Consider the following 18,062-nt stretch of genomic DNA (forward strand, 5'->3'; position numbering starts at 1 on the left):
TTTCTCCTTGTTGTTGTTTTTCCTGCCTCTCCAGCGAAAAACCAGTTAGAGTTCTGCTGCCATATGCTCCGGGGCACCATCGACCCCAAAGAGCCTCCCGTCTATGAGTATGTCAAGTTCATTGGAAACTTCAAGTCCCTCAACACTGGTAAGAGCGTGAGCTGCTGCCTGTGGCACTAATGCTGAGTCATTCCCCTCACACAGCTCCATTTAGAGTTTCCTAGCAGTGCACAGCTCTGTAGTTTGATCATGGAAAAAATAAGTGTGAAATCTTTGTTTGATATAAGGCATAAGGTGCTCTATGTATTTTTTAACACTGAGGACAGATTCCCGAGGGCAGAAGGTTTTACAGGTGAAACCTGCCAGTGATCTGAATGAATAATCTGAATGCAGCACTTCTGTAGCACAGAATGAATCAGATCCTGAATCCTCTTTGGTTGCATTGCTGTACCACTTTAAATCTCGCACTAACAGTACATGCTGATGACCCTTGATGCACTCTAATGCATTCGCTACTGCAGATCACGGTGCTGTGATAACTCTAGAAATGACCTAAATTTTGGTGTCCTTAAATAATCTTTCATAAAGTTCATTTTGTGTTTGGTGCTGCCATCTAGTGATTAGATTGAACCCACCCAGATATTAATTTGGTCTTTCATTTTCTCACAGTGCCTAACTCTACACGGAACGGGTTCGAAGGTGTAATCCAGCGCTCGCTCAGACCCTCGTTTGAAGATCGTGTGTGTTTCATAGCAACTGTGAGGTTAGCCAAGCCTCAGTTTATTAAGGTAAGCTGATTCAGTACTTAAAGTTTCGAAGGGTGATGGGCAATACAATAATCATTTTTATCATTATTTAAATCAAATTCTAATAATCAGTGTATTTTCAATGTTCTAAAGGCAATAATATAAGATAAAGAATAATCCACTGACCAACTACATTACAACTACATAACCAAATAAATTACTATTTTATTCATTCAAGCTGAACAAATGTATTTTGATTATATGTTTTTTTGTTTGTTAGTTTTTTTTCATTTTTCCATATCTTTAAAACATGTTAACATTCGCTCTGTTTTGTAGGAGATGTGCACTGTGGAGGAACCCAATGAAGAGTTCACCTCCAGACACAGTTTAGAGTGGAAATTCCTCTTTCTCGACCACAGGTGTGTTTGTGTGTGTGTGTGTGTGTGTGTGTGTATGTTAAGAATGTTGAAAGTATTGTTTTAAGATAAAACTCCCTGCCCAAACTTCAGTTTATCAATCAGCCGTGTAACACTGTAAACAGTAACAATTCTTTCTCTTCTGATCAGTGAATTTTTTTTTTAACATGGGCATAGCAGCAGACCCATTGTATTGCTTTCATAGAAAGCTTTTTTCCACATTTCTTAAAGATCAACACAGGAAAAACAGCACTGACCACGGGCATACAGCCAGTGTGTCCACAAGCTAGTTGGGTGTGGTTGGGAGGCCAAAAGGGCAGAGGAACAAAGGAAACCATTATAATGCAATAGTTATATTAAGATAAATCTAATCATCACATTCAGCAAATATATATATATTTTTGGCCAAAAACATCTCTTAAAAGAATAAGAAAGATTATCTACTAATTGTCCTTGTTTTAAGTCATCTTATCTGGTGCTGTTGACTTATTTAGCATTTTTTATTTGAATTGAATTGAATTGAAAATGACTGTATGCTGCATACAAACATTCGAACACACCAGTACATATATTTTATTGCTTTTCTAAATGAAAATAACATAAAACAAATAACAACTAATATGGTTTCCAGCATCATGTATAGTCATGAAGGAAAATAAAACACATTTAACATTTTTTAAGTATACATACACAATAATAGTCTATTAAATATTTCAGAAGTATATAGGATTTTTCAGTTTTACCTTTTTACTTTTTTTCAGATTTACCTTTTCTAAAGAATTAATTGTACCAGGGGTACAATGTTCCACATACCAAAGTATATACAGCTCTGAAAAAGAAAAAAGAGACCACTTAAAAAATATTTTCTTTGATTTTATCAAATTGAAAACCTCTGGAATATAATCAAGAGGAAGATGGATGACCAGAAGCCATCAAACCAAACTGAACTGCTTGAATTTTTGTACCAGGAGTGGTGTAAATGTATTCAAAAGCAGTGTGTAAGACTGGTGGAGGAGAACATGCCAAGATGCATGAAAACTGTGATTAAAAACCAGAGTTATTCCACCAAATATTGATTTCTGAAATCTTAAAAGTTCATCAATAAGAACTTGTTTTCTTTGCATTATTTGAGGACTGAAAGCTCTGTTTCTCTTTTTTTTATTTCAGAAATTTCTCATTTTCTGCAAATAAATGCTCTAAATGGCAATATTTTTATTAGGAATTTGGGAGAAATGTTGTCCGTAGTTTATAAAATAAAACAACAACGTTGATTTTACTGAAACATAAACCTATAAATAGCAAAATCAGAGCAACTGATTCGAAAAATGAAGTGGTCTCTCTTGATTTTTTTCCAGAGCTGTATATAATGTATATACAGTCCCATGCATAAGATTTGGGTACCCCTAGTTAAATGATGCATGTTGTTGGTTTTATGAACAAATCCTTTACCTGAAACAAACTTAACCATTATTGTCATTCTTTTTACTTTAAACATTTCAAGCAAGATGCATTAATATTGTTTGTTACTGGCTTCTGGTCTTTGCCTTCTCCCTCTTCTGTTGTGTGCTATGGGAAGCTTTGTGGTGGGGTATTATCCCTCCTGGCTTGTGACTCTCCCATCTAACTCCCTTTGAGGCTGTTCTCAGTTCAGTTGGTTTGGTGGCTCCTTATGAGTATGAGTCAGTTCCCCATGAGAGCAGCCCTGTGAATAGTGAGCTCTCACACAGGCCTCGGCAAAACTCTGAATAAAATACACAGCCAAAGCTGAACTTATACACTGATGCTAATGAGCATGCAGGCCGTGGGGACTATTTATAACTCTGGGATCCCCTTTGTTCTTCATCCAAAATTCTTGCATTCCTTTTTCCCCTTTTTAGTTTTCCCCCACTGATTCCAGGCAGAACAGGGAAGGATTTGGGGCAGGGGAAGACCTTGTTTGTTAATAACCTATATCGGACTCTGATAAATGTAGAGCACAGCTGTTGAGCTTTTTAAAGAGAATAATAGGCTTCTCTAAGCTTAACTCACTCGATTTTTATTTGTAATCAGCTATGCAGAGTTAAAAAAAAAAATACAGTTGCATAATGCTGAATCTCATATGTATGATATTTTGCTTCATTAAGAGCAAAATATTTTACAACGGCTTTCAAATGGACACAATTATTAGGCAAACAAGACTTTTTCAAATTGGTACCTTTAACATTAAAATGCACATGGCAGCATTAAATTGAACAATAAATTAGTACTTTTATATGCTATATGGACACGTTTTCGAACTCACCTCTTAGTCAGATAATATATTTAGTCCAGTTAGCACAGGTGTATAAAATTAAGACATATATAATGTGTCTTTCTCTTGATGAAGAATATGTTAATTTTTGTATTTTAGTTTGCTTTATTTTAAAAACCTGTGTTCTGCTCTGCTTTCTGGTATTGTTTCTCGTTGTTTGTAAATTTGTTTAATTTGTAACTTATTGTCATGATTTTCTTTCGCTTTTTTAAAAAGCTAATAATTATTTATGTAAGCATAAATAATTATTTTCAAATGATTGAAAACAAAAGAAACATTAGCAAGCTTTTTACATTTTTCAATATTTGTTTCTCTTCTCAGGGCTCCACCTATTATCGGTTACCTACCTTTTGAGGTACTGGGCACGTCAGGCTATGACTACTATCACGTAGATGACCTGGAAACCCTAGCCAAGTGCCATGAACACTGTGAGTTAAATATATTTGAACATATATTTAACATATAAATGTAAAAGCTTTAGTGCCCCTGGTCATTGCAGTATTTTAGTAAAATGTATGTTTTGTACAATTCTAGAGGAAAAACAGAAAACAGGTATCTGATTCCTCAGTTTGTAATGACATTAAGAAATGGCAGTAAAAAGTAGCGTTTGAGGTCAGGTTAAGTTCTGGAAGGCCAGGAAAACTGCTTGTGGGGTTGACAGTTCAAAACTCTTGTTTGGCTACAAAATACTTCTACTTGTCTATAAACTGTCTATGGAAAAGGTGAACATGAAAAAAGAAATGACATTATTGTGTATTTAAAATTATTATCAAGCAGTAGTCAACCTCAAGAGGTGCAAGTTAAAGGTTTTACTGTGACTCACAGTATTTAATGTATTTAATTATTCTGAATAAATGAATACATAGGGTCTAAGGCACCACTTACATATGCAAAAAGCCTGATTCACAGTTTCACTTATTTTCCCTTATTTGCTGCTTTTTTATCAGATGTAAATTGCATTTTTCCCCAATTCATTGATTTTAATCTAAACTTTTTTTTAAATATTTAATAAAACGCATGTATTTACAAAGCAGGGTTTCCCCCAGGATTTCCTTGAAGGTGCGGTGGCAGGACCCCCCGGTTGGGAACCGATAATTTATATCACGTTAATGATATCACGATATAACACAATTACACATGTTTCCAGTTATTTTCTTTATTTCCAACTGTCACTGAAAAATGCCCACTTAAAACAAAAAGTTGCAAAAAGTAGGTTTCTTTAAAATAAATCCTTATTGTTCTTTTTTCAGATACGGTAAACGTAAAAGTGTGCAACACAAAATGTTAAATTATACATAACAGAGGAGAAAGCGCACAACAGACATGTTATCTATACAGTATACTTCAAATGTGAATGCACAAGACACAATACGAGACACAAACATTACAATTTTCTCACTGTACAGTATACACAATTAAACTTTATACAAAACCAAATTCAATTTAATATATTTAATATATATGTATTATTTATTCGCTCTTATCTGTATTAGGTATTTTAAATGTGAGAATGAGTAAATAAAATAAAAAATATTATTGAATTTAATTAAAAATTGTGCTTATTAAAACAGACAAATAATATCTTTAATCTTTAATTTAATTACAATAAAATGTTTACTGGACCGTGAAAACAAATGCATCACAGAGCTGTTCTAGGGTGCCTCTATTCTAGGGCCCTACATCCTTGCTTTATGACAGCTCCAGAAACAGAAACATAGCGTGATTTTCACTCCACCAGGTGAGTGAGCCTGAGTGGACACCTGCGTAAATTGAAGCTGTTTAATCACTGTTTAATTCATCTCTCTCTCTCGCGCGCGCATTATGTTTCAGTCTCTCTCTCTCTCTCTCTCTCTCTCTCTCGCATTATGTTTCAGTCTCTCTCTCTCGCTATTTACAGGCGCGCTCTCGCTCTCTCTCTCTCTCTCTCGCATTATGTTTCAGTCTCTCTCTCTCGCTATTTACAGGCGCGCTCTCGCTCTCTCTCTCTCTCTCTCGCGTTATGTTTCAGTCTCTCTCTCTCTCGCTGTGTCCTATACTCACACTCTCTCTCGCGCGCGCGCGTTATGTTGGCACTGCATGACTAACTACCGATTTCCACCCCCGAAGTTCAACACATGGCTGACGGAATTATTCCCCCCTAAATTTAGCTCCGGCAAATTTAAGACATTTTGGTTGAAATTTTAAGACAAAATAAGACTTTTCAAGGCCTTATTTGACAAAAATGAAATTTAATACCATTTAAGACTTTTTAAGGACCCGCGGCCACCCTGCTACATGTGCAGGACTGGAACACAGCTGTGCGTTTAGGAATTACGGCTAGAGAAGCCCTCACCTGTAGCCTCCCGAAATAGATGCAACATGCGAAACCAGCCGTGTTGTGTAGGCTACGTCTACAACATATTACCGATATAACCCTTGAACAATGTTCAACAACTTGTTCACAAATATAAAAAAACATCATTTCAGCGCCACATACCTCGGATTCAGTTGTCCAGTTTGACAGCCGGTGTCCTGTCGAGATGATCAAATTCCAGTGTCAGAAACGAGAGAGGGCGGGGCAACGCTGATCAAGCGCGGGAAAAACGCCGGGCTCCGAATTTTCACGAAGGGTGGCGGGGAAGAACGAAGGCGTGGCGGACCGCCGCACTGAAATGAACGTGGCGGAAACCCTGCAAAGATTACACTATGTCCCCTGGAATGTTATATTCTCCTGTAATGAGGATTTGTTTGTGTGGTGCAGTGATGCAGTATGGGAAAGGGAAGTCATGTTATTACCGGTTCCTGACAAAAGGCCAGCAGTGGATTTGGCTTCAGACACACTACTACATCACCTACCATCAGTGGAACTCGCGGCCGGAGTTTATCGTCTGCACACACACCGTAGTAAGGTGAGAATTTTGCACACGTGATCACTGATCAAAACTAGAATAGGCAAAGTGTGTGGGCAGAGAAAATCATAAGTTATTTTGGACAATTTTAATTTGTGTGTGCTCTGTTCTTCTGTAGCTATGCTGAGGTTCGGGCTGAGCAGCGCAGAGAGCTGGGTATTGAGGAGTCGCCCCCTGAGATTACAGCAGATAAGGTAATCGTGCTCGTGTGTGTTTGCAAATGTATTTATTTATTCTTACAGATGTTTTTTTTAATACAAGAAGATGAAGAAGGTTAAACTGTTGTGGATGGCTTTTTCTTTTTTAAGACGGGCATATGTCTCATCAGGGCTCTAGAGTGCGACCAATTTGGTCACACGTGCGACCTAATTTCTCAGTAGAGGGATCTTTGTTTTTTTTTCGGTCGCACCAGCGCGACCAGCCGTCTATGTGTGATTCAAGGCTCATATCCCTGTCTAAACCAATCAGAGCGAGTAAACGGCGGAACCCCACTGGGATATAATTATATTTCAACATCACTCAGAATCCGACCAAGGCTGTTTTTACATAATTAATTAAGAAAACAGTAAATAATTTAGCTCGGAAATACAGTTAGCATGGCCAGTTAGCCATTAGCCGCTAGCCATCTTCATTAACACCAGCGGTCTGTTAGCCTAGCTAGCACTAGACTGACAGCTGCATTCTGGTGTTGTAAAGGTATTAGGTTAACTACAGACTTGAGTAAACTATAGTCATAATCCACATATCCTATAAAACCACAGGATCTACAAACAATAACCAGCACAAACACATACATCTGCTGTTAAAAACAACAATACATAAATACAGCTAGCCGGTTAGCTAATCCACTATCCTCTATGTGTCATAATAAAAATCATCAGATCATCTTGTAGACTTACACTTGTAATCCAAGAACAGTAAAGAAAATAAATGTTATTTTATTTTAACTTTACTAAGTACATTTTTGATCAAAATATGGTCAAATATCTAAAATATCTTAATATTTGTGTCTAACTGTAAGTGTTTTAAGCAGGGCTGGTATAGATTATTACTGCAGTGAGTGCAGGAAGTAACTGCTGGCATGTGTGACTTTTTCCTAAAAATTCTTTGTAATTTAAGTGAATAAAGGTGCATCAAATATATAAAATTGGTCTTGGGTCATGGAGGATAATCTATAAGATATTGAACTCATTAGATGTTGGATTTGAAGCCCTTAAAACACTTGCACTTTTACATTTTATTTTTATTTTATTTTATTTGATAGATTTAAGCTTAAATTTAAGATCAGTAAAGCACTTTAAACACTAACACATTTTCCGTATTATATTACCATACATTACTGTATATACCCTTTATATTACCTTTCTTCTAGATGGGCAATGCTAAAAAAAAAAAAAAAAAGTCAACCTGTAAAACTGCGATGTTAAAGGCAGTGCACCTAACATTTGTGATGGTGCACCTAAGAAAAAAAGTTAGACACACCGGTGCAACTAGTGCAAATCGTCACTCTGGAGCCCTACTAATTGTTTTCATTTTTGTTACTGAGGTTACTATTACTGACAGAAATTGGTTCTGTATTATAGCTAATAATCTTCATTGTGTCTCTTCCTGTAATTCACAGTCTCAGGATTCTGAATCAGAATTGAACACCTCCAGCCTGAAGGAGGCACTGGAGCGATTTGATCACAGCCGCACCCCATCCGCCTCCTCCCGGAGCTCGCGCAAGTCCTCCTCTCACACTGCTGTGTCAGACCCTACATGTAAGCACCACTTCACCTGCTGCACTATGATCACTCAGTATTGGTGGTATTTGGCCTATATTAGAGAAGACAATAATATTAAAACAAATTAAATTATTAAAACTAGTATGAAAAGTGAAAAGGCTGTACATCTGTAAGGAATTAAATTAAGATTATTGCCAAAAAAAGGCTGATGGTCTAGAAATGGTTGAATCGTGTGTTAAAACATGAAAATCTACACTATACAGTGCAGACAGAAAAATGCCTCTGGGCCGGAATCTGTGTAGCAGTTTTATAGACGTGTTCCCTGTAACAGATGCATATTTGTGATGATTTATGGTAAGTACTGACTGTGTTTGCATGTGTTTGTATAGCCACCCAGACTAAGCTACAGACAGAGCGCAGCACGCCGCCTCGTCAGTCTGTCTCCACCATTGAGATGACCTCTCAGCGACGGTCCTCCATCAGCAGCCAGGTTAGTGTGTGCGCACATGCAAGTGCAGTGTATTAGTAAGACCTTTTAGTCATTTGTCCTTGTTTAGAGCTCTATGTTTAAAAGCTTTCTGATTGTGCTACTTTTAGTGTATTTATTGGTTGATTATTAGATTTTATTTATATTACACAATAGTAACTATAGTACGTAATAGTATCAGTCCACTATATCAGTCTATTTATCTCAATTTTGAGCTCAGCAAATATTACTATTGGGATCTTTTCATTTTGTGGATGTCATGAATATTTTAAGAGCATCAGGACAACTAGATATTGCATTACAAATGGCATATTGTAATTTAAAAAATATGCTTGTTTTAAGAAAGACTGATTAAACTGAAACTAATTTTGGCACACACGTTTTGTCAAAAAGTCTTTAATATTATACTGTCAGTATGACATCAATGTATGTCTGTGCCCCTCCAGTCAATGAGCTCCCAGAACACAAGCCAGACAATGGCAGCATGTCTAGTATCTCAGCCCCAACAGCCTCAACAGCCCCAGCAGCTGCAGCCAACTGTACAGGTAACACACACACACATATACACACACACAGACACACACTGCTTTTGGACGTAGGCCATATATAGCAGGCTAGACACTTGAATTAATCTCGTGTTCAGAATCACAAGCACATCACTAAGATCTGTGATGGCCGAACAAATTGAATTACATTAAACAGATAGGATTCTAGAAATTAGATTGGCAAGATTGTAGTGTTTGGAGCTGTGCTTAATTTTACAGCAGTGCTCCAGCTAAGCTTCCTTAAAGGGTAGTTGAACCACAGCCTCCTGCATGAGGAGTGCAGGGTGTAACTAATCTAATACAGACTCAAAACAGACATACGCAGCTTTTGTCCTCATTGGCTAGCCAGTTATATTGCTGGTGGAGAAACAAATATCATATTCATTCTGTTGTCATTGCTGAATGTTCCTGTTACTAATAATGCTGTTAAAACATATATATATAAAGAAAGCTGCATATTTTTTTGTACTTTGGCCACTCAGCACTCAGTACTTAAAAGCATGTCAGATTCCCTGTTCTGATACTATTAGGTTTTAATGCTTTTTAAATAAAATAATTAGTTTGGCTTGTGTTTCTCTGCTCTGTCTCTGAGTGCTTCCTGTTGACAGGACTGTGGCCTTAATTTGCTCTTGCCTTGTTGAACTTTTAAGTCATGTGATCCCTGACACTAACCACTTGTAAGCCGTTACTGAAGGTAATATGTTGCACGTGCCTCCGATGTGACTGACTGCAACACTGCACCCTCGTTTCTGCAGCCGGTGCTGCAGTTCTCCACGCAGCTGGACGCCATGCAGCACCTAAAGGACCAGCTTGAACAGCGCACACGCATGATTGAGGCCAACATCCAGAGGCAGCAGGAGGAGCTGCGGCAGATCCAGGAGGAGCTGCAGAGGGTGCAGGGCCAGGGCTTACAGGTGAGAGCACCCCCTGCTGTTTTCAGTGGTGAACTAACTTAACACATGATTACACACTAGGTGGAGCTGGCATGAAAATGTTAATCTTTTTCCTAGAAGGTTTTCTCTGGCTTCTAAGAACGGGTTCAAATGCAAGTAGTAACACCTTCAGCGTGCTCAGTGTCATGGCCTCAGGAATGCTCGTATTTTTTTTGTCTGATGCTGATTTTTACTGGAGCCCTCTTGCATTTGAAGCTTGTTTAAACTTGTTTGTTGTTTTACTGTGTGTATTTTTTTTATACTAAACAGTCCTGAACCATATTTGTTGTGCATGTGTGTAGATGTTTCTGCAGCCCAGTGGCGGGAGTCTGAACCTTGGCTCGGTTCATTTGACGCAAGGTTCCTCGGTACAGCCAGGGACTGCTCTGACCATGCAGGGTCAGGTGGTGCAAGCGGGCAGCTTACAAGGTGGCTTGACGTCCACACATGCGGGCACACAGCATGTTGTCACTCAACAGACCCAGCAAGCTCCACCTCAGCAACAGAACCTTCTCAGAGAGCAGAACGCCACACTCACACAGGTAACTTACACACACATGTATGCTGAAAATGTTTTATCTTAGTTATCTTGATATTCTTTTTTATTCTTTTATTGCACATTCTTCAAAAAAATATATATTTATAGACATTTTTTCATATACAGTTCTGAAATTATGCTTTATCCTTACATGTTTAACAAATTATTTTTTATATATTTCTCATATTTATATTTCATCCTGAGCAATTAACAATGGTAAAAAGTCTAATGTTATATATACCTATGGATTCCCAGTCTTGATGCACATTTTTTTTGCTTATGTAGAACTTTAGGTCCAATTTTTTTGTGCTGTACTTAGTACGTGTTTATTAAGACTTAGTTGCACTAGAAGGAAATACCACCATCTTGTGGATAAAAGCAGAAATGCATTTTAATAATATATTAGGCTGAAAATTAGTTCATTAATTAATACTAGTGCTGAGTGGTATAAACCAAAAATGCATATCACAGTATTTTGCAAGATTCTGATGGTTTCACTGTATATTACTTTATTTTTTTATTATTATTATTATTTATTAATATGTTTTTGGTATGACTGGGTTTAAATATAGGTTTGTGAGTTACTGTACTGTTAGGAGTAGATATAATATATAAAACATTAAGGCTTTGATTAATATTGGGTTTACTTTGTTCCGCAAATTGTACAAAATATATGAAGACATCAGACTTTATTAGTAGAAAAACAGCAGAAGAATATAAACAATAGTCCTTAAAAAGAGATATGCCAACAACTTTAACACGATTTCCTTTTTAAAACCATAGTGTTTAATTCCATAAACACTATTAATGGAATACTCAGTGTTCATTCAAAAGAGATATCATTAGAGGCATTACAGTATTTAAGCAGCTGTTTACCTTTGTTCTCCAATTAACAAATATATTTAGTTCAGTGTGCTTTAATATTTTTTATTCAAGCTACGGTATTAATATATTTAAAATGGCTGCAGAAGCTGCAGGAGTTTTATTCTCATGTTTCTTCAGGCAGGACAGTGTGAGGCTCTAAAGAACTGTGTTAGCTTGTTATGCTAACTTGGTAGCGTTATCTAGCGAGCTCTGCTATTGTGCTTTTTTGGGGGCGCTGTTCTACACAGCGCTCTGCAGCGCCTGTAGTGGTATGGTGGTATGTAAAAAATATACCTCCGCTATACCGAATGAACCAGTAAACTGGCCAGCACAAAATAATACCAATTATTTTAACGATGAAATCAAAATTTTGAACCCAATAATCCTATCAAATATGCTGGTGTCGCTTGATGATGTTTTACCTAATAAACTTGAAAATCTGTAATAACTGTAAGTGCTTCCCCTCATAGACTTTACTGCGTGGATCTAATGGTTTCTTAAAAACTGTGTTCTTATTGTGACTGTATACTATGTATGGGGAAAATTCCACACTTCATCTTACTGTGCTGTGATTCTTTACCTTTGTCTGCAGCCCCAGAGGTCGTCTCATACGTTGCAGTCTCCTCAGGGGGCTCTGCCAGCTTCTCTCTATAACACCATGATGATTTCCCAGCCAGGCCAGGCCAACGTGGTGCAGATCTCTACTAGTCTGGCCCAGAGCAGCCCCAGTGGAGCCGCAGTTGCAACCTTCTCTCAGGACCGTCAGATACGGTAATGGTTAAGAAAAGCACTTTCTGATATAGCCAACTTAAAGTGCTACTTTAAAAAACTTATTGACATTACATTTTGCCTTTACATTTGTACACACTGTCTCAGTTTGTCTTTAACTCTCCCACTCACTCACTCTTTTGCCTCTCAGATTTCCAGCAGCCCCTCAGCTCCTCACCAAACTGGTGACGGGTCCTATGGCTTGTGGAGCAGTCATGGTGCCCACCACCATGTTCATGGGCCAGGTGGTGACAGCGTTTGCACCTCAGCAGGGCCAGACCCAGACCATCAGTATTGCCCAGCAGCCGCCTTTGTCGTCTCAGGAGCAGCAGGCTCAGTCGCAGGTAGCCGCCGCCCAGCAGCAGGGCCAAGCCCAGGCCCAGCTCACTCAGCAACAGGCGCAGTTCCTCCAGGTGACTATAAGCAGCACTGGAACACTGGTAGAAAAAAAAAAAAAAAAAAAAAAACCTGTTTATGTCAGCAGTTAAATTCCTCTAATGGTATGACACCTAATATGTGTACTTATTCATCTTAGGCTCCTCGTCTTCTTCATGGCAACCAGTCAGCCCAGCTGATCCTCCAGGCAGCGTTTCCTTTACAGCAGCAGGGCACCTTTGCCACAACAACACAACAGGCGCAGCAGCAGCAACAGGCGCAGCAGCAGCAGCTTCAGCAGCAGCAGCAGCAGCAACAACAACAACAACAGCAACAGCAGCAACATCAGCAGCAGCAACATCAGCAGCAGCAGCAACATCAGCAGCAGCAGCAGCAACATCAGCAGCAGCAGCAACAACTGGCATCTCACAGGCTGGACAGCATGTCAGACCGCTCCAACGCACCTCCTCAGTAACCCAGCAGTGGCCAATCAGGCGGCAAGGACCGCACTGTATCTCCATTGCGTGGGGGTGGTGAGGGGAAGAGGTCAGCGTCAGTGCACGATAGAAGAATAGCAGTATTTGAACCATACCTGTTCTATGGTGAAGGGCAAGACCTAGAAGGGGTGTTCTTTTCACCCCATGCCCTACCTGCCTTTCCTCTCTGATCTCTGGCTGCTTGCACTGAATCCTGGGAAGCGTAGTCCTCGTGTGCTGAGCCATTCAGCTGGCAAGCAAGGAAACAGCACCCACTATTTCCGTCATCCGGTCAAGCTCCACTGGAGTAAAGGGGTGAGATGGGGCAAGGTTGGGTCAAGCTTCTCCTGCCCCCCCGGCCCCTCCCGCCCCAAGCCCTTTCTCCCTTTGTTTTGTATGCACGGTGTGTGCTGTCGTAATCACCCCTGCCCCTCACTATTAATTTATGCAGAAAGCTCTGGTTCACAGGCTGGAGACGACGATTCTAGACTTCAGAGAAGTCCTACACGACGGATGACACCATGGTCATTTGTTCATCTTCTTATAGCTTCTTTCCTCTCTCTCTCTCTCTCTTGTTCCTTTGTTTCTCCACACAGCTTGCTTTTTTTCATGTCAAAGTAATTATGGGTCAGAAAATATTTTTAAGAATGTCAAGTGGATTCAACTTTTATTGTACAGTACATCTGTAAAATAATATGTAAATATATGGACAAAAGGAAAGAGAAACTAATATTTTATATTGATGCATGAGAAGAAAAAGCGTAGTCTGTTATTTGTAGCTTTGAATATACTTTTTTTTCTAGTATTCAAAGGAAAAAAAAGAAAACGCACTTAATGGCTGATACCTTCACGGACTTCCTTTTTGCCGTGGAGGTTGTGTGTGTGTATGTTTGTGTGTATCTGTGTGTGTAAGTGTGCCTGCAAAGCAGGCAGTGCTGGTTCTGCATAGTGTGTCACAGTTTGTTTAAACAGCACCTTCATGTTTTAGTAAAGCTGCAAAAGAAATAACAGTAATTTTAGAATTTTTACATTTTACGGTTTAATAGAAATGTACATTTATTCATCTCTGAAATGTACAGATGTTTTTTGTAAATATCGGAGTGAGCAGGCTGTGGTTTAGATGGAGATGTAGAGTAGAATAATATGGATTAAGTGGAGTTTTTAAACCTTTTTTTTCTGTTTTCAGCAGCGTTGTAATTCATTACAGGAAAGGGAAACTGAGTGTAGATTATAGTACCTCATAATGGTTTAATGGTTTCATAAGTAGATTATTGTTTATGTGTGCAGCCTTATTATGGTGAAGTGGAGAATGGCCACATACTATGTATAATGTTTAATAATAGAGATGAAATAATTACATGGTGCCAAGCCATAATTAGGGTTTCCACCAGTTTGACAGTGATATTTTAGATACAGATTTTAAACAACTTTAGTCTTACCAAACCAAACCTCATTGTTGCTAGTGAGTTTAGCATGCAAAACATGCATTTGCACAGCTTTAATACATTATATACAGTATAGTCTTTATTTTTTCACTTAGATGTAGAATCAGAATGCTACAACCTAACATAAAACTACAACTTTAAGGACTTGGGCTGTCCTGTGTAAACAGTTTTGCCAGGAATGTACACTGTAGAGTAGTCATCGCACTTCTGTGGGCATCCCTGATCTGACCCACAGGAGAAGCCGTCTTTTGGAATAGACGTTAAAATTGACCCCTAGAGGTTAAAAAATCAAATACAAAGTTAAAAAGCTCCCAAACAAAACAAATAGCACTTAAATATCTATATAGCACTTTACATTTAGGTTTATTTACCTAATGCCCAAACACAAACACATGGTGACAACACTAAGTTACATTTCTGTTCTTACTGTTCTGTTCCAACAACACCTTACCTAATGACCAGAGCAGGTGCTGTGGTCAGATCAGTTTTTTAGTGCTTCACTTAGTGGAGATGCAGCATGAAGTTAGAATAGTTTTCCTGTTGCAGTAGGTGAGATTTAATGGCGTACAAAAATGATGACTCTCTTCCCTCCTGCTGCTTGCACTTTAGCTGTTATGAATGTCAGGGGGAAAGGGGAAAGGTCTAGTTTGCAAGGAGGTTGTGATGCCATCCTTGGTTTATAATTTGAAAGTATGGACAATCACAAATTTCAGTGTTAGCCAAACTAGGAACTATTTTTTACCATTTTTAAGAACAAGAAATTTTATTTTTTTGTTATTTAACCCAAGTTTATTTTCGTTTAATCAACAATAGCACTTATAGATGTTTGATTAATCTTTTACTTTTATTTTTTATACTTTTATTCTATAGATTTTTTTTTTTGATGATCTTCTTGATAAGATGGCCTTTTGTGTAAAATAAACTATATTATAATCATTGATTGATTAGACCTTTTTGAAGTCGGCATAGACCATAGACTAAGGATGCTTCTAGTCAGGTTAGTTTGAGCAGAAACGGGTTGCAATAATTTGTGTGTAATTCATATCAGACCTCAGCATCGCAGCACAGAACCGGTCCGAATGTTCCGCTTTCTCAGGATGAAAATGCCTCCAGACGTTTACAGCGCTGGTCCAATCACAGTTCACATTGCAGTATCCATCCAGTAGCAGAGCTACCCCAGTAGTTGTGCACAAAGATAAACGTATATAGGAAGTATGGTGATGGTAGTACAGGTAATCCGAAGCAGTCCCTTGGGATACTGTGGCCTTGCCAAGACAGACTAGTATGTTAGTCATTACTAGGGATGCATAATGATATGGGAATCATATTGGAATAAGGAAGAAATTGCTCGACAATATTGGTGTCAGACAGTTGTTACATTTTATTTTAGTGGATTCCTCCAACACTAGGAGGGCGAAGACCTGCACATGTCTTCTGAGTCAACTACTGCCTCTTTTTACTGGGTAGTCAGTGCGCTCGGAGGAAAGCGCAGCATCTCAACTCTGATACATCAGCTAACAGACACCTGCGCTGACCAACATCACACTGGGAGTGATGTGGGTATAGAGCGCCATCTACTCACACAGAGAGGGCAAGACCAAGCAGAATGATCCAATATCTGGCAACCCTCGAATCATAGAGGTAGTACTTTTGTGTAGATGTAACTTTAAGGTGACATGTTATACAAAAGTCACTTTTTGTATGTTTTTCTATGTTCACTTTGGTCTCGACATCCGTTATAAACAATTTCAGCATGACAAAAAAAACATCCCTTTGGACGGCTCCCTTATTATGACATCAGTATAAGGAAATTTTCAAACCCCACCATTTTGGTCTGCTGGTTTTACGAGGACCAATCAAGAGACGGCAAGTGCTATTGCTATAGGCAAAGGGAATATTTGCATAAAAGTGGCAGAGCCCTTAAACGGCTCGTTTCGAATAGGACTGAAACTGGCAAGTACAAAGCTGGTGAGATCTCTTTAATCCCAAATTAAAAGAGATCAGGATGGTTTAGTTGAATGCTTAACAATATCTGCAGTTTGGTATCTTTCAGTTTACTTTGGTGTACACCATTGTAAGAAATGTTATATTTCTGTGTGATGCTAATCCACGTAGTGTCACTAGTGCAACCCAGAATTCCCATATCAGTGCATCCCTAATTACTACTAAACAATACAATGCTTGATGACACTAACACTACCAAATGGTATAGTATATATATACCCAAAGGGCCAAATTTAGCCTTCGATAATTTGTCAGTGTCCACTGTACAGCAGTTTAGAAAGACTTCAGACTGTTGCTGACTTTTTGTGTCGGTGCGCAATACTGTATCCCACATCCCTCACTATGTTAATTATTTTTTTCCTAAGTAACAAGGTGACTTGGAGTCAGGACTAGATGAAATGGCAGTAGCTTACTAAATGAATGTAAACCAGCGTCACTCGGCTTTGTAGGAACTGGTATGCTTGAGCTTGTGTTTAATTGTTTAAAAATCTAATAAATAAAGACTGTTTTAGATGGAGCACGAAGCCTGTCTTAAACTAAACTATTTTTCTATGGCCAGATCAGACCTCTGGAGAGCTATTGTAGAGAACAGAGCATATAGTAGATATATTACCTGCCGCTAAGTGTAACAATGCAAAGGGAACAGTGAAGTAAAGCAGACTTAGGATTACAGGATAACCTCAGATTTAAAGACTTGAACAAACTGTGACACACTAGAGAACCAGGTTGAACTTGTTTTCTCACAATGCAGTTGGATGCAGGCAGTGGCTGTTTGAAGGTGTGCTGTCAGTGAGAGAGGTCATTTATGTGGGCTGCAGGCTCCTGCTCATATGTTTAATAATAAAAAATAATAATAATAACCTTAAATAATAAAACTACAGAAAAAAGCCTGAGACCGAATCTCTCAGAGACGGAGTCTCACTCCTGGGAAGGCTGTTTAAGAATGGCTTTTACATTGCTGTTGATTTTGATCTAGTCAGATGGTTATAGTTTACATATCCTTGCTGTCCTAAACCGTTTTAATGAAGGTTGACCCTCCAGCTTTTGAGTAATTCATAGTCCAAGTCTCATATGACTTAAATGTAGGATAAAAAAAAAAATACTATTTGTTTTTTACATATTAAACAATGTGCTGAAAGGCATATAGTGGGGCAAGTCAGTTGTTTCCTTCATGAGTGTGAATATTGCACTCTAAATACATATCTATAAGTGTATATCATTCAATGTCTAGAGGAGATAAGTGATTTCTGATTTGATTCCTAGAAGTAAATTGCTAGAAGTACTAGGGTTATAGTACTTAATATTATTTTTTTTCTCTCAATGGTATAAAACACTTTTGCATTCAGACTAGTGACGCTCCTGGATATTTCAGTTTCAGCAACATTAATGTAGCAAATAAATTTGATTGATTTAAACATATACTAGCCAAATTTTACAGCTAACATTTTATAAGGGCTACCTAAATACCTGCTACAGTTTCAGAAAAAAAAGCTATCCACCTCTCAAAAATTGTACGTTTATAAACTGAATTTCATTTTATTCATGGATCAGATATCTGAAATTC

At 38.3% G+C, this 18,062-nt stretch overlaps 1 protein-coding gene across 2 annotated transcripts in view; it reads left to right on the forward strand.

The window, feature by feature from the left end:
• clocka (clock circadian regulator a) overlaps window positions 1–16,263 on the forward strand; it is a 74,776-nt gene extending 58,513 nt beyond the window's left edge. For both annotated transcript variants that reach the window (XM_049481829.1, XM_007259522.4), the window contains 14 exons: window positions 35–148; window positions 670–788; window positions 1,083–1,165; window positions 3,774–3,880; window positions 6,193–6,340; window positions 6,459–6,534; window positions 7,962–8,100; window positions 8,454–8,554; window positions 8,998–9,096; window positions 9,852–10,010; window positions 10,331–10,570; window positions 12,023–12,201; window positions 12,350–12,611; window positions 12,734–16,263. In XM_049481829.1, coding sequence (XP_049337786.1) covers window positions 35–148; window positions 670–788; window positions 1,083–1,165; window positions 3,774–3,880; window positions 6,193–6,340; window positions 6,459–6,534; window positions 7,962–8,100; window positions 8,454–8,554; window positions 8,998–9,096; window positions 9,852–10,010; window positions 10,331–10,570; window positions 12,023–12,201; window positions 12,350–12,611; window positions 12,734–13,048 — 2,141 coding nt within the window. In that variant the 3' untranslated portion in view covers window positions 13,049–16,263. The remainder of the gene's footprint in view (window positions 1–34; window positions 149–669; window positions 789–1,082; window positions 1,166–3,773; window positions 3,881–6,192; window positions 6,341–6,458; window positions 6,535–7,961; window positions 8,101–8,453; window positions 8,555–8,997; window positions 9,097–9,851; window positions 10,011–10,330; window positions 10,571–12,022; window positions 12,202–12,349; window positions 12,612–12,733) is intronic.
• Window positions 16,264–18,062: the final 1,799 nt, after the last annotated feature.

This window comes from Astyanax mexicanus, chromosome 1 (assembly GCF_023375975.1).
Source record: "Astyanax mexicanus isolate ESR-SI-001 chromosome 1, AstMex3_surface, whole genome shotgun sequence".
In the NCBI taxonomy this organism is placed as follows: Eukaryota; Metazoa; Chordata; class Actinopteri; order Characiformes; family Acestrorhamphidae; genus Astyanax; species Astyanax mexicanus.